This window comes from Saprolegnia diclina, assembly GCF_000281045.1.
Source record: "Saprolegnia diclina VS20 unplaced genomic scaffold supercont1.3, whole genome shotgun sequence".
Classification (NCBI taxonomy): Eukaryota; Oomycota; class Saprolegniomycetes; order Saprolegniales; family Saprolegniaceae; genus Saprolegnia; species Saprolegnia diclina.
The window spans coordinates 726163-740624 of NW_008246070.1; the positions used below are offsets into that span (position 1 = coordinate 726163).

General features: G+C 61.1%; 6 protein-coding genes across 6 annotated transcripts in view; 4 read left to right on the top strand and 2 right to left on the bottom strand.

Annotated features, from left to right (window-relative positions):
• Nucleotides 1-175: 175 nt before the first annotated feature.
• SDRG_01402 (hypothetical protein) lies at nt 176-1840 on the top strand. Its single transcript, XM_008606926.1, has 3 exons — nt 176-368; nt 414-566; nt 611-1840. The coding sequence occupies exons 1-3, from the start codon at nt 198-200 to the stop codon at nt 1787-1789; spliced, it is 1503 nt and encodes a 500-aa protein (XP_008605148.1). The 5' UTR covers nt 176-197; the 3' UTR covers nt 1790-1840.
• A 99-nt stretch (nt 1841-1939) lies between these two features.
• On the bottom strand, nt 1940-3733 carry SDRG_01403 (hypothetical protein). Its single transcript, XM_008606927.1, has one exon. It carries the CDS (start codon nt 3727-3729, stop codon nt 2026-2028), a length of 1704 nt encoding a protein of 567 aa, XP_008605149.1. The 5' UTR covers nt 3730-3733; the 3' UTR covers nt 1940-2025.
• A 473-nt stretch (nt 3734-4206) lies between these two features.
• On the top strand, nt 4207-8252 carry SDRG_01404 (hypothetical protein). Its single transcript, XM_008606928.1, has 7 exons — nt 4207-4725; nt 4769-5181; nt 5230-5534; nt 5584-6078; nt 6123-6851; nt 6896-7043; nt 7092-8252. Exons 1-7 carry the CDS (start codon nt 4271-4273, stop codon nt 8204-8206), a joined length of 3660 nt encoding a protein of 1219 aa, XP_008605150.1. The 5' UTR covers nt 4207-4270; the 3' UTR covers nt 8207-8252.
• Nucleotides 8253-8542: 290 nt separating this feature from the next.
• Nucleotides 8543-13142, top strand: SDRG_01405 (hypothetical protein; the record flags this gene model as incomplete). Its single annotated transcript, XM_008606929.1, has 8 exons — nt 8543-8606; nt 8657-8841; nt 8903-9454; nt 9500-9605; nt 9650-10044; nt 10095-11324; nt 11372-12880; nt 12927-13142. 8 exons carry the CDS (start codon nt 8543-8545, stop codon nt 13140-13142), a joined length of 4257 nt encoding a protein of 1418 aa, XP_008605151.1.
• Nucleotides 13143-13236: 94 nt separating this feature from the next.
• SDRG_01406 (hypothetical protein) lies at nt 13237-13665 on the top strand (the record flags this gene model as incomplete). The annotated part of the gene is made up of 1 exon (XM_008606930.1): nt 13237-13665. The coding sequence occupies one exon, from the start codon at nt 13237-13239 to the stop codon at nt 13663-13665; it is 429 nt and encodes a 142-aa protein (XP_008605152.1).
• Nucleotides 13666-13697: 32 nt separating this feature from the next.
• SDRG_01407 (CMGC/MAPK protein kinase) overlaps nt 13698-14462 on the bottom strand; it is a gene marked incomplete at both ends in the record, with an annotated part of 2840 nt that continues 2075 nt past the window's right edge. Inside the window, one exon of the mRNA XM_008606931.1 lies at nt 13698-14444. Coding sequence (XP_008605153.1) covers nt 13698-14444 — 747 coding nt within the window. The remainder of the gene's footprint in view (nt 14445-14462) is intronic.

The window sequence follows — 14462 nt, forward strand, 5'->3', positions numbered from 1 at the left end:
TAGCAATGCATGTTGGTCAAGCACGCCTCTTGACGAGAGTGTAGGATCGAAAAGTGCAATTTGCTCCACACTCGAGGATTGGCTCGCGGATAGTGGTTTTTCATTGGATGCAAAGTGGTTGCATCTCGTCATCGGATTGGCCAGCAGAAAAATAGCATACTGAAGTTTCACAATTCTCGGAACCGACACGAGCAAGCATGGCCGAGCGGGCGCGGCTCGGCGACGTCGGGGGCTCATCGACGCTAGGCGGCCGGGACTCGACGTACCTCCAGGACCAAGTGCGGACGCTGCAGATCCAGGGCGACTACTATGCGCGCAAGGTCGAGATCGAGAAGCGTCGCGGCGACGAGCTCGACAAGCAGCTCAAGGTCGCCCACATCTCTTCTACGTGCATGGCGTGACGCCGACGATAGACGTACCGCGAGACGCACAACGAGACGCGCCGCATGATGAGTGCGAGCACGCCGCCCGCGGCCAAGGCGCCGCTCGACACGGCGTCGGACCAAAAGTCGCTCCGCGTCTTGGAGAACCGGCTGGAAAAAGTGCTCATTCGCCTCAACGAAGCCGTGCGCCCGTGGCTATTCCGACTACGTACTTATATATCGACTAGTGCAACGCCAACAAGAAGCTCCGGGAGCAAATCCAAAATTTACGCCGCGAGAAGGTCCAGCAGCAGCAGATCCACGAAAAGCTCGATCGCGAGCTGCACACCAAGGCGCAGGACGTCACCAAGACGAGTCAGCTCACACAGAGCATCTTTGACGCACGGGACCGCGCGCAGCGCCAGGTCGAGGCGCTCCGCGCGCAGGCAGCTGAGGAAAGCGCGCGCTTTGAAGCCGATTGGAACGAGCGCCGAGAGGTGATCGAAGTCGACCGCATGACGATGCGTTCGATCCAGAACCACGGCTCCATGTTCGCACAATGCGACGACGAGGACGATGGCAGCCGTAGCAACGGAACGCCAGACGCCAAGCTTCGAGACGACACGATGAAGGCGTCGTGGCTCATTGCCGCCAAGGACGCCGACTTGCGCAAGCAAACCGAGCGGCTCAAAGCGTACGAAGACGGTCTCGCCAAGGTGCGCAAGAAGACAGGCATCAAGGACATTGGCGAGCTCGCGAGCGCGCTCCTCGCCGCAGAAGAGAAGAACTTTTCGCTCTTCAACATGATCAACGAGCTCAACACCGAGATGGAGTCGGTCGAGATCGAGAACAACCGGTTCCAGGACATGATCAACGAAGTGCAGGGCTGTGGCTCGGACCTCAACCGCGCACGCATCAAAGCGAGTCTCGAAGCGCAGATTGAAAAGTCCCATGTCAAGGCCACGCACTTTGAAGCGCGCGCCGCCGAGTCGAACGCGGTCATCGAGTCGATCAAGGCCGGCGCGATGAACATCTTTCACAAGATCGGCTACAACGACGAAGCCTTGCTCCAGCAGCTCAACTCGACCGGTCTCACCGACATCAACATGCTCAAGTTCCTCGGTATCATCGAAAAGCGCATCGGCGAAATCGTCCAGATGCACAATATCGTGTACACGCAGTCATCCAGCGGCAGCAAACTCGACTTGACGCTCGACCTCGCGCCCCACAAAGGCCCCGTGAAGCGCGGGAACGGCAACCTCGGCGCGCACGAGTACCACCCGATGCCGCCGGCGGCCGACGACTTTGTCGACGACGACTCGGACGACTCGGACGAGCTCATCAAGCCGTGCACGCTGGCCGAGATACAAGAAAAGGCGGCGGCTGCAATAGGCAAGCGAAAAGACAAGCCGCGCCAAAAGCGGTGAGTGTACATATACAATAATGCAACGTGAACACACCGTGGGTTGGTTGCTCAAGTTGCCATGTACCTGCGCACGCAGCGTCCCTAGCAGCATGCGTGTCGATTGCAGGCTTGGATGCTTGGATCAAGCTACACTGGTGGGCTTAGCTTGAAGGCGTTTCTAGTTATTATTCCAAAACCGATATATTCTGATTCTGAACTATCGAGGTTAGGGTCCTACTGTACACGTCGGGTGGTCGACTAGGCTTCGTCGTCGTACGCGACCGTCGACGCGGGCTCGATGTGGCTCATGAAGACATGCTGGATACAAGGTGCCAAGCGCTGAAACGCCTCTCGAACAGTCTCGGGTTGGAATACATTGTCCTGGAGGTTCAACTCGTCGATCAGATGCGCGTCCGACGACCACTTGAGCTGCGATGCCTTGCGCTTGCGTCCGGACGTGGCTGCTACAAGGCTACGGAGCCCGTCGTCGCTGAGTAAGTTGCCGCGCAGATCCACGGCCTCAAATGGCACCAACGCCGCGCGCTGTACTAGCGCGCAGAAGACAGCGACTGCCCCTTGGTTCCGCAGCCGGTTCTCGCCGAGCGATAGGCGTCGCAGCGTGCGATTGGACGCCAACGCAACCAGAAACGGTGATGGCGGCGTGTCACCAAGACCGATCGAGCTCAGGTGAAGCGTGTGGACGACCGTGTTGCTCGCGATGAAGGCACTCAATTCCGTCCCAAACGCAGGGCCAACGAAGTTGCGACTGAGATTGAGCGTCGCGATGTGGGCTTGGGTCGTAATCGCTGGCAAGAGCACCGCCGCGCCGACGTCCGTGATGGTGCAGTTGACGAGGTAGAGCGCTGTCAAGTTGGTCAAGTGCGGCAAGACGTCCGTTGCCAACTGAGACGCCCCAGCGTCGCCCAGTTCGTTGCTGCTCAGATCCAACGACAGCAGCTGGCGGCAATGCGCGACGGGACCGATGTTGGTGAGGCAGTTGTGCGCCAGTGACACGTGCTTGAGATTCGACGGTTCCGTCAAGTCGTCAAGCGCTTCGTCTTCGAGCTCGTTGAACTGCAGCACGAGGGTATCAAGCGCGCGACTGCCGCAGGCGACAAGCGCATTGACGCCGGCAACGTCCGTGACCGAGTTGTTGAGGCGCAGACGGCATAACCTCGAGCCGCCATCACGTTGAAAAGACGCCACAATCTCTCGAAGCGCTATCGGCGACATCTTGACGGACGAGAAACCAAGCACATCGATGGGGTGGCCACGCCGCCGAGCCATCGCCGCAAGGAGCGGCGCGACAGTGGGCAGCTTGCTGTGAAGAAGACAGACCTCGCGCAGCGCTGGCAGCGTCTCAATGAGCTCGCTTAGAAGGCGCCATAGGTCGTCCGAGACCTGGGCGTGGTGCAGCTCGAGGCGCTCGATGCTGGGCAGCGACAAAAGCACGTCGACGTTGGCGCGCGTCATTTCCCGTCCGCGAACCTTGACCTGGTGGACGACACCGCTGAAGAGGGCAAGTGGAACGTCGTCAGCGCTCGCTGCGGCGCCGGCGACGTGGTCCATATCGTGCTCGACGAGCCGCTTCCGGAATTGGTGCTCCCAGTACGCGCGCCGGTAGCACGTGGTGACCCGCGTTGTGGCAATGAACGTCGTCGCCTCGGACGCGTTGTCAAAGTACTTGCTCGAGTCCAGCTTGTGGTTGAGGCTCCGGACATCGCGGCGAATGCGCTCTCGCCACTGTGCTTGCAGTGCTTCCAGGAGGGCAACGGCGTCGTCGGGACAGGCCGACGGCAGCGCGAGCTCGAACTTGCGCAGTCTCTTTGCCGACATGTGTGCCCAGACGCGCTCGATGGCCTCGGTTGGCAGCCATGCCACTGCGGCCGCGATCTCGTCGACAGCGCAGCTCGCAGCGGCTTGCGTGGCGCAGAGCTCAACCAGCGACGGCGTGCCAAGCATGAGGAGGTGTTTTAAACACAGTGTGTAGCCTAGGATAAAAACACGCAACTGGACGCCAACGGGTTTGCCGTGGGGTCCTGGTTTCCAAACGCAACAAAACTACAAACTAGATGTGGTCAACTACTGATACCTAGATAGCATTGTATGCAGTAGTGAGCGAAAGACTGGTACACTCCGTTGAATTGAAAAAATCTGGTGAAAACGATACCAAACTCGCTCCTTGTGAGGTGCGACTACCTCCCAAACGTAGGGGCTGGTCTGTGAACACTAGATACACGCCGCTTCCTTTCTACTAGGGTCTCGAAACTCTTGATGGACCCTTGCTTTCTATGGCGTTCGTCGGTCTTCAGCGTCGTGCAAGCGCTGAGCACGTCCACGAGACTCAAGAGTGATGTTCATGAACGAATGCATGTGGCTAGGATCCCCAGTGGAACGTTCCAGTCTTGGTTCCATTGATGTTGACACGCTGACATTGCAATCGTCCGTCGGACAATTCTGTCATAGGCACTGTGTGAGCACAAGCCACTCTTGAGTTTGCATCATGACAGCCACAAGAACAAAGTACGCTACCTTTGCGACGCCTGCGCCAGCGCACCCGGCTCGCTCGGCCAGCGCGGTTTCCCGTGCATTCTTTGCCTGGGCGCTACCGCTCATCTGCACGCCGCGCCAGCTGCATCTCGACGACGTGTGGCCCCTCGCACCCGAGACCACGTGCAGTGTCAATGCGGCGCCGCTCGCTGAGGCGTACGCCGCGTCGTCGTCGGTCGTCTCGGCGTTTCTGCGCGTGTATGGCTGGTCGTACTTTTGGATGGGACTGCTGGGCTTGCTATTGCGACTGATGGAACTCGCGGGACCCATGGTCTTGAACCAAGTCGTCGGCGCTGTCGACGCGCCGTCCACGCTGTACCAATCGGTGGGCCTCCTCTTTCTCTCGATGACGTCGCATGCGTTCCTCTATGCGCACTGCGTCGTCCTCGAAGAAACCACAGTCCTGAGGTACGCTGCCTTCCAATGAAGATTCGAAGTGACGTTGTACTAGCTTTACGTCGGGCCTGAAGGGTCTTTTGTTCCAGAAGCTCCAACGACGCAGCCTGCTCGTCCAGGACGCGCCGGAACTCGCCAACCTCTACACTGCGGACCTTGAAACGGTCGAGTGGGGATTCCTCTCGCTTCTCAACGCTTGGATCTACCCGTGCCAGATCGCATGCATTGTGTACTTGCTCTACCGCGAAATCGGCGCTGCGGTCTTTGCTGGCATCGCCGTCATCGTCCTCGCCATGACGATCGCTGGCTACATCTCGACGGTCGAAGCGACTGCGTACGACAACATTAGCACAGCTCGGGATGCGCGCATGAAGGCCGTCAAGGAGACATTTGGCTCCGTCCTCGTTCTCAAGCTTCAGGCGTGGGAGAACCAAGTGGCGGCCAAGCTCTCGACGCTCCGCTACACTGGTACCTACCATCTCTCTTCTCTCGCAACGTTTAGCATACTTGTTGTAGAGCTGCTGTACGTCTGGCACTTATTGCGCGCGGGCGCGGGCGGGACGTTGTGCATGTACGCTGCCCCATTGGGCGTCTCGGTCGCCTCGTTCGTCTGCTACACGCTGGTGCTTGGACACGCGCTGACGCCGGCCAAAGTCTTTACGTCCATTGCTCTCTTCCGCATGCTGCAAGAGCCGATGACGCAAGCCCCGGACAACATTACGGCTGCCATCGAAGGCTGGACTGCGATTCGCCGCATCGGTGAATTCCTTGGTCAGCCCGAGAAGCCGGCGGCGCCTCCTGTCTTGCCCACGCCCCGCGAGGTGCGAGCCTTCGTCTTGTATGGGCTTGGTCTTATGCAGTCTCTACTAGGTGGTCATGGCCATGGAAGCAGTGGATGCGTCGTGGGACAACACCACTGTCCATCTCGCCAAGCTCCAACTGAGTGTTCGCAGAGGCGATTTGGTGGTTGTCCACGGCAAGGTCGGCAGTGGCAAGTCGTCGTTGTGCTTGGCGCTGCTCGGCGAGATGCATGTCCTCTCTGGCCGGATGGCGGTCCATGGGCGCATTGCCTACTGCCCCCAAGAGCCGTGGATCCAGCACATGAGTCTCCGCGACAACATCCTCTTTGGTCGGCCGTTCGAAGCGGACCGGTACGCTTCCGTCGTCAACGCGTGCGGCCTCGTCGCTGACTTTGCCCAAATGACATTTGGTGACCGTACGCTCGCCAGCGCCAAGGGCGCCAACCTCAGCGGCGGTCAAAAAGCTCGCCTCGGTCTCGCTCGCGCTGTCTACAGCGACGCCGACATCCTTCTCCTGGACGCACCCTTGGCCGCCATTGACGCGGTCGTGCAAAAAGAGATTCTCGTACGTCTCTCGAATCAAAGGTTGCGATGTTATTGTGGATCTAGACCAAGTGTATTTTGTCACTTCTCGCGACCAAAACCGTGGTGCTCGTCACGCACAACCGCGACATCATCGACTCGGCGCACGTCAACCAAGTCGTCGAGATGCACGATGGCGCGATCGTAGCTTGTGCGCAGCGCTTGCCGTCGGCGCCGCCAGGCCCGCTCCATGCCGTCGCGCCAGAGATCGCCGTCGCCGCCAGCGACCACTGGGACACGTACTTTCAGGACGCAATGGAGGCCGAGACCGAGGACGACGAGCACCGCGAAGAGGGCCAGGTCGCGGGCCACGTTTTTACTCAGTTTTTGACGGCGTGCGGTGGCGCGCCCACGATCGCGCTTCTTCTTGGGAGTCAGCTGCTTTGGCAGGCGTTCCAGGTCGCGAGCGACGTGTGGCTCAGTCACTGGACTTCAACGGCCGAGGCCAACGATGATGCTGCGTACTACCTCGGCGTCTACGGCAGCCTCTGCTTGGCCAGCATGCTCATGGTGCTCGTGCGTGCCATCACGATCGCAACGGCCAGTCTCCATGCCTCCAAGGGCCTCTTTGAGCGACTGACGGCGTCGCTCTTGCGGGCACCCATGTCGTTTTTCGACAAAACGCCCAGTGGTCGCATCCTCAACCGGTACGGCGATGACATGGCGAGCATCGACACGCAGCTGCCGTTCAACTACGGCTCGATTACTGCTTTTGCGGCCATCCTTGTCGCGTCGTTGGCTACGTCCATTTATGCCGTACGTACAGTCTCCCACTGCGGTGATGTCATGATTTGGAATAGGTGCGCTGGGCGGGTCTCTGCTTCATCCCGATCTTTGTTCTCTACTTCAAGCTCACGGCCTTGTACCTCCGGCCGTCGCGGGACCTCTCTCGCCTTGCCAAGACCACCGACTCGCCCGTGCTGAGCTTTCTCGACGAAATCGAACACGGTACGACCGTCATCGCCTAAATTCTCATGTCTCATGCACGAGGATTAGGGTTTGTGACAGTGCGCGCGTTTGGCGACGTGTACACGGCCAAGCAAGCGGCACGCCACGCCCACCACGTCGACATGAACATGCGCGTTGCGCTCGCCAAGATCATTGTCGACGAGTGGTTCGAGCTCATGGTGCAGCTCTCTGGCACGGCCGTCGTCATGGTTGTCGCCCTCAGCCTTGTTTACTTGCGCTCGTATCTCTCGGCAGGCACGGTCGGTCTCGCGTTCAACTACATTTTGGTCGCCAACGCGCATTTGGCCGCCCTTGTCCAGGGCTGGTCGCGCCTGGAGCTCAACATGGTGTCGCCCGAACGCGTCCTCGAGTATTGCGACGTGCCGTCCGAAGACGACGTAGTACCAACGTCCCTTGTCGTGAGCGACGACTGGCACCTCGCGCGCGGCGACATTGGCTTTGCGAATGTCGCTTTTCGGTACAAACCCTCGGCCGACTTGGTGCTGCGACACGTCTCGTTTGAGATTGCGTCGGGCGAGAAGATTGGCATTGTCGGCCGCACGGGCGCCGGCAAGTCGAGTCTGGCCATGGCGCTCTTCCGGCTCTACCCGCTCGCGTGCGGTGCCATTTCTATTGACGGGCGCGACATTGCGTCTCTCTCGCTGCCCACGCTGCGTCGCCAGATCTCGATCATTCCGCAAAGCCCGATCCTCTTCAAAGGCTCGTTGCGCTCGTACTTGGATCCCTTCCACGTTGCCACCGACGACGCTCTCTACGCGGCGTTGCAAAAGGTCCAGCTCTCTGCGGCCTCGCTGCAGGACGAGGCCGGCGACAGCTGGAGCGTCGGCGAGCGTCAAATGCTGTGCTTGGCGCGAGCACTGCTTGCGCGAGCCCGGGTTGTGGTCTTGGACGAAGCGACGGCCGCGATCGATCATGCGACGGATCTCCACCTCCAAGAGGTCATTGCGACGGCTTTTCAGAGCGCTACGGTACTCACGATCGCCCACCGCCTCCACACGGTCGTCAACTCGGACCGCGTCCTCGTGCTTGAGGCGGGGCAGGTCGTTGCGTTCGGCGCCCCACGCGCGCTCGTCCAAGACACTGGCAGCGTCTTCTACAACCTCGCAAAAGACGGCGGCGTGCTGGACCTCCTCCTGCAGTAGGTGCTCCAAACGAGCGAGGAACTCGATACTACAATGAGTTGTCCCCTGCACCCTATTCCCATGTTCTCTTTAGTCATCGTTGAAGCTGGAAACAGCAATCCTTGGTCCACTACACAATACACGGCTGCCCACGTTGGCGGCGAGTCTCCACGCCACCCGTCGCTAGAGATGCAAGACCGGCGGGGAGCGACCACAGTAGTGGCGTGCCCGCTCTTGGTGCGTTTTGATTGGCGATCGGACGTGGCGCCACGTGCTGCCTTCGAAGTTCGGATCTCGAAGTGCAAATTCGCATCGGATTGTGGCTGCCACTCCACTGCTGCCACTCTGATCTTGATGATGGGCGGCTGGTGGCCATCCTACTGCGACGCGATGGACTGCGCCCACGCAGCGCTGCTGGACGGTACCGCGTGACGCCGAATCGCGTGGTCTGACTATGGCATGCGCGTCTAGGACTCGCCGTGCTCTTCATGCTCGCCTGCATGCTTCGCATGCGCACGCTCGTCGCAGGCCGCTGTGCTCGCATCGAGCGCCCGTGGCTCCGCCTCAAGTACGCGCTCGCGGTACTTCAAGTGTTTTTGTGCATTGCGTTCTTCGCCATCAACAGCATGCTGCACCGCATGACGACGCCGTCGCAGGTAGGCCCACGCAGCGTCGACCTTACGGACTTACGGATGATGCATGATGGCGTACGCCTAGGACATCAACCTGACAGCGCAAGGCGTCGCGTGGGCCTTTTATGCCGCGATCTTGCTCGACGACGGGGAGACCGCGTGGCTGCGCCTGCTCGTGGTCGCTCGCGGCGCGTTGGCAGGGCACGTGGTGTACCAATCGGGGGCACCTCGCATCGAGCGCTACGACCATGTCTGTCTCGCCAGTGTGCACAGCGCCACGCTCACTCTCGGGTGCTTGGCACTCTTGCCCGCGATGGCGCGTCGTCCTTCTGACGCAGCAAGCCCATACGATCACGCATCCTTAACGTCGCGACTGCTGTACCTCTGGGTCTCGCCCTTCGTGACGCTCGGTTTACGCCGGCGCTTTGAAATGGCCGACATTCCGCCGCTGCCGCGCGTCGACCACACGGCGTCTGCCAGCCACGCCTTCCAGTCGGCGCTTTTGCGTGAACGCCGGCGGTCGTCGCCGTCTTTTTTCCGGCTTCTCCGCCAATTGTACGGCTGGCAAGTCGTCGGGTTTGGTCTCTGGTCGGCGTGCAACAAGCTCCTTTCGCTTGCGAGTCCGTTCCTCATCAAAGTCAACCTTCGTTTGTATCAACTTCTGTTTCAATCTATCGCGTAGGAATTTCTCGAGTGGGCCGAGCACCCGACACCGTCACGCGGCTACGTGTTGGCCGGCGCCATCTGCGGCCAAGCCGTCCTCAGCGCACTCTCCGGTTCCCAATATGGTACGAAACATCCTTATATAACCATATATGGCGTATGGTCCTAGGCTTGGCGTGGACGCGCTTTGACATTCGGCTGCGCGCGGGCCTCATGGCTGCCATTTACGGCCGGACGCTCGAGCTCTCGGCAAGCGAGAAGGCCGCGCACGGCATTGGCCGTCTGACCAACTACGTGTCTGTGGACCTCGGCCGCCTCGTCGGCATGCCGGGCTCTGTGTTTGACATGGTTCTTATCCCGATGGAGATCGCGATTGCGCTCTACCTCCTCGGGCGCGAGGTCTCGTACGCGTTTGTCGCGGGACTCGTTGTGCTGGGCGTCATGCTGCCGATTCAAACGGTGCTTGGCGCGACGCTCCAACGCGTCACACGCGCCATGCTCTCCTTCCGCGACGACCGCGTCGAGTGGAGCTCGATGCTGCTCCAAGGCGTGCGCGTGCTCAAGGTAAATTCGTTGTATCAAGTTGATATTATGTTGGGCTCAAACGCGACTAGCTCTTGGCATGGACCGACGTCTACCTGGAGAAAATGCAAGCCGCGCGGTCCCTCGAGATGCAGCGTCTCCGCGTGCGCAAGTACCTCGATGCGCTCTGCGTCGTATTTTGGGCGTCGACGCCGGTCATTGTCCAGTCGTCGGTCTTTGTCGCCGTCATCTACGCAGGTCATGACCTCACGGCCGCGAATGCGTTCACAGCGATTGCGCTCCTCGACCGGCTCATCTTCCCCATGAACTACTTTCCATGGATCATCAACGGCTTCTTGGAGGCCCGCGTCTCGGCGCTGCGTCTCCGCGCCTTCCTCTTCCCGACCGCCCGTCCGTCGGCCGCCATTTTGGAGGCGCCGGACGGCGGTCGCACGACCTTCTTGTGGCGCGACTGCGAGTTTGCGTGGACGGCATCGAACGACGAGACCCGCGATCTCTCGACACCGCTCTTGACGCCCGACGCTACCATGTTCGAGGTGCGCTTGGACCATCTCACGCTGCAGAAAGGCGATGTGCTCGTGCTCACGGGGCCCGTCGGCTGCGGCAAAACGTCGCTGCTTCTGGCGCTTCTCGGCGAGATGCCGCTCGTGCACGGCGACCGCTTTGCACCCCGGGGCGCCCGCGTGTCGTATGCGCCCCAAACCCCGTGGCTCTTCCCTGCCTCGATCCGGCGCAACGTGACCCTCGTGCCCGACGACGACCATATCGATGACGCGCTCTACGAGAAGGTTCTTTCTGCGTGCTGCCTCGACGTCGACTTCTCATCGCAGCCGCTCGGCGACCGCACGCTCTTGAGCGAAGACGGCGCCAACTTGAGCGGCGGCCAGCGCCTCCGCGTCGGGCTTGCGCGCGCCTTGTACCAGCGCGCGGCCTTGTACCTCTTGGACGACTGCTTGAGCGGCCTCGACACATTGACGGCGACCAATGTGCTCTCGCGACTGCACACGGTGCTGCCAGACGATGCAGCGCTCGTGTTGGCGACGCACGCCGTCGGGCTTCTCGGTTCATTTCGCTGCAGCGCGATTCTGGTGCTCGACCAAGGCCGTATCGCCCAGCTCGGCACGTACGACGAGCTGGCTACAACAGGCACCTTTCACGCGCTGCTGCAGCACATACAAGGCAGCGACGCGCGTGCCAATGACTGCGTATCCGACGACGTTGCTATCACAGCGCACGAGGCCGAGGCGTCGGATGCGACCGAGACGGAAGAGCACCGCGAAAATGGCGCCGTGGCCGCCTCGGTACGCGTCGACACAAAGGACGGACGATGCATCTCCAATGATTGTAGGTGTGGCGACAGTACGCCTCGGCCATGGGCTGGCACGTCGCGCTTGGTCTCTTTCTGGCGGTCGTGGCCATGCAAGTGACGCGCAACGGACTCGACTACTGGGTCGCCTCGTACGTCTCGGGGCACGCGATGCCGGCCATGACGTTTGCGAATGGCCTCTTGATCCTCACCGGCGTCAACATTGCGGCGGTGGCGTGCCGCGCCTTCCTCTTTGCGTATGGCGGTCTCCGCGCTGCCAACCGCCTGTATGCGTCGCTCGTGCAGCACCTCTTCCACGCGCCACTGGCGTTCTTTCACGTCACACCGACGGGACGCATCTTGAACCGGCTCAGCGGCGACACGTACGGCGTCGACGAGTCGCTGCCGTTCATTCTCAACATTTGCATCAAAGACGCGGCCGAGATGCTCGGGACGCTGTGTATTCTGCTGCTGACGACGCCGCTCGTACTGCTGCTGCTGCTTCCGCTCTCGCTCGTCTACGGCCGCGTCCAGCAGTGGTATCGACCGACGTCGCGGCACGTGCGGCGCTTGGACGCCGTCGCGCAGTCGCCGCTGCTCATGCACTTTCACGCAACGCTAAACGGCCTCTCGGTGCTCCGTGGCCTGCAGTGCCACATGCGCTGGTACCACGAGTACCTCACGCTCCTCAACAACTCACAAAGGATGAGTTTTCTGAGTGCAAACGCGAGCGCGTGGTTTGGGCTGCGCCTCGACGCGCTTGGCGTCGTGCTCACGTCGGCCATCGGCGTCTACGCCGCCGTCATGTCGCACCTCGGGGCGCCCGTGCCGTCCGGGACTCTCGGCCTCCTCCTGATCTACGCGCTGCCGATCGTCGGCAAGTGCAACGCGATCCTCGGCAGCTTGATCGCGACCGAGCAAAACATGATTGCGGTCGAGCGTGTCCTGGAATACGCGTCGTTGCTGCCCGAAGTCGACGGCGCGTCGCCGATGCTGCCGACGTGGCCCAGCAACGGCGTCGTGCGCTATGACAACGTTCGAGTCGCGTATGGAGACGACAACCAAGCGGCGCTCGGTCCGCTCACGATATCACTCCGCGCCAAGGAGAAGGTGGGCATTTGCGGTCGCACGGGCGCCGGCAAGAGCTCGTTTCTGCACGCGCTCTTCCGCGCGATGCCGTACGCCGGCCGCATCACGATCGACAACGTGGACATCGCGTCCATGTCGCTCTCGACGCTCCGGAGTGCGCTCTGCTTCGTGCCACAAGAGGCGATGCTCTTCCGCGGCACGCTGCGCTCGAATCTCGATCCCTTCGGAGACGCCGACGACAGCGCGATTTGGGACGCGTTGCGGCGGTGCTGCCTCGACGCCGTCGTTCGGTCGTGGCCGCTCCAGCTCGAGACGCCAGTGACCGGCGACGACGACAAGCTAAGCCGCGGCCAAGCAGCGCTAATCAACATCGCGCGCGCCGTCTTGCGAAAATCCAAAGTCGTGTGCATCGACGAGGCAACGGCCAGCATCGACCACGCCACCGAAGCCATCGTCCAAGAGGTATATCTGTAGACAGTATATGTGCAGACGACGCTCTCCTATGTAGACGCTGCGCAGTGTCTTTGAGGACGCCACCGTGCTCACGGTCGCCCACCGCATGCATACGATCCTCAACTGCGACCGCGTCCTCGTGCTCGACCACGGCCACGTCGTCGAGTGGGACACCCCCGCGGCGCTTCTAAGTAACCCGGCGGGGCAGTTTACCAAGCTTGTCCAGCCTGCTGCCACGTCACCCAGTACCCTAAACACTGCAAATCGCTAAAAACAGAGTGTACATTCTGGATTGAAACGCCGGTTGTTGTCACCACACGTCTCTCCCGCCACGCGAGCAGCGACCTCTGCCACAGTCGAATACGATGGAGAAGGTTCCCGCGGCGCTGGTCCACGACGGCCTCCTTCCCTTTCTCGATGCGTCGTCGCTTGGACGGCTGGGCGCGACAAGCCGCTCGTGGCGCGACCAAGTGGCCTCGGCGCCTGCGTGGCGCACCTGCCTCCAGCGTCACTTTGGTGTCCATGTCGACGTCTATGGCGCGCGCGACCCGACGCTGTGGCAGCGCGTCATGGCCACCCTTGTCGCCGACGCCCGAAAGCTCCAGCACGCGGTGGTCGCCGACGACGTCCTCGTGATTGCAGCCGCGACAGCGCCGCTGCTACCCGCTTCGGGGGCGGCCATTCGCCAAGAGATCGTGCTCATGCAGGGCTTGCGCCGGTTCCCCACTGACGCGAACCTCATTGCCGCGTACGCCACCGCGATTCGGCAGCAGCTACTGCTTGTACAAATATAGACCCGTGTTGATTTTCCTACAAACTAGAGCGCTTACACGATGGCGTCGCCACTCGGGCCGTCGCCTTCCTCGAGCGTCTCGGGGTGGAAGTGGCAGACGTCCTCAAAGATGAGCTCTTGCAGCTTCTTGCGCGTGAGCTCGCAGTCTTCAAAGCTAAAGTCGAACGGCACCGGGCACGTCGTCTCGACCGACGCATCGCGCACTTGGGCCAAGTACGGATGCTCGAGCGCATCCTCAATCGAGATGCGCGTGCGCGGGTCAAAGCTCAGCATCTTCTCGAGGAGGTCGAGGCAGAGCGACGTGGCGCGCGGGTAGATCGACGAGAGCGGCACGCGCGGCTTCTTGGGTTGCCGCAAGATGAACCGCTTCGCCTTTGGGTTGGTGATAAAGTCGAGCTGCTCCTCTTCCGGCGACCCCACCACGTCCATGATGATCTTGAGCTGGTGGAGGTAGTCCTGGCCAGGAAAGAGCGGCCGCCGGCCAATCATCTCGGCCAAGATGCACCCGATCGCCCACACGTCCATGGGCTTGTCGTACTTGGACGAGAGGAGGAGCTCCGGCGCGCGGTACCAGCGCGTCACGACGTACTCGGTCAGACCGGCGTCGACACCGTTCACGCCGCGCGCGAGGCCAAAGTCGCAGAGCTTGACGTCGCAGTCCGAGTTGACCAGAATGTTGCTCGGCTTCAAATCGCGGTGCAGCACTTCGGCCGAGTGCACGTACTTGATCGCGACCAGCATCTGGTACAAAAAGTACTGAATGTGGTCGTCCGTGATCGACTGGTTCGAGTGAATCAC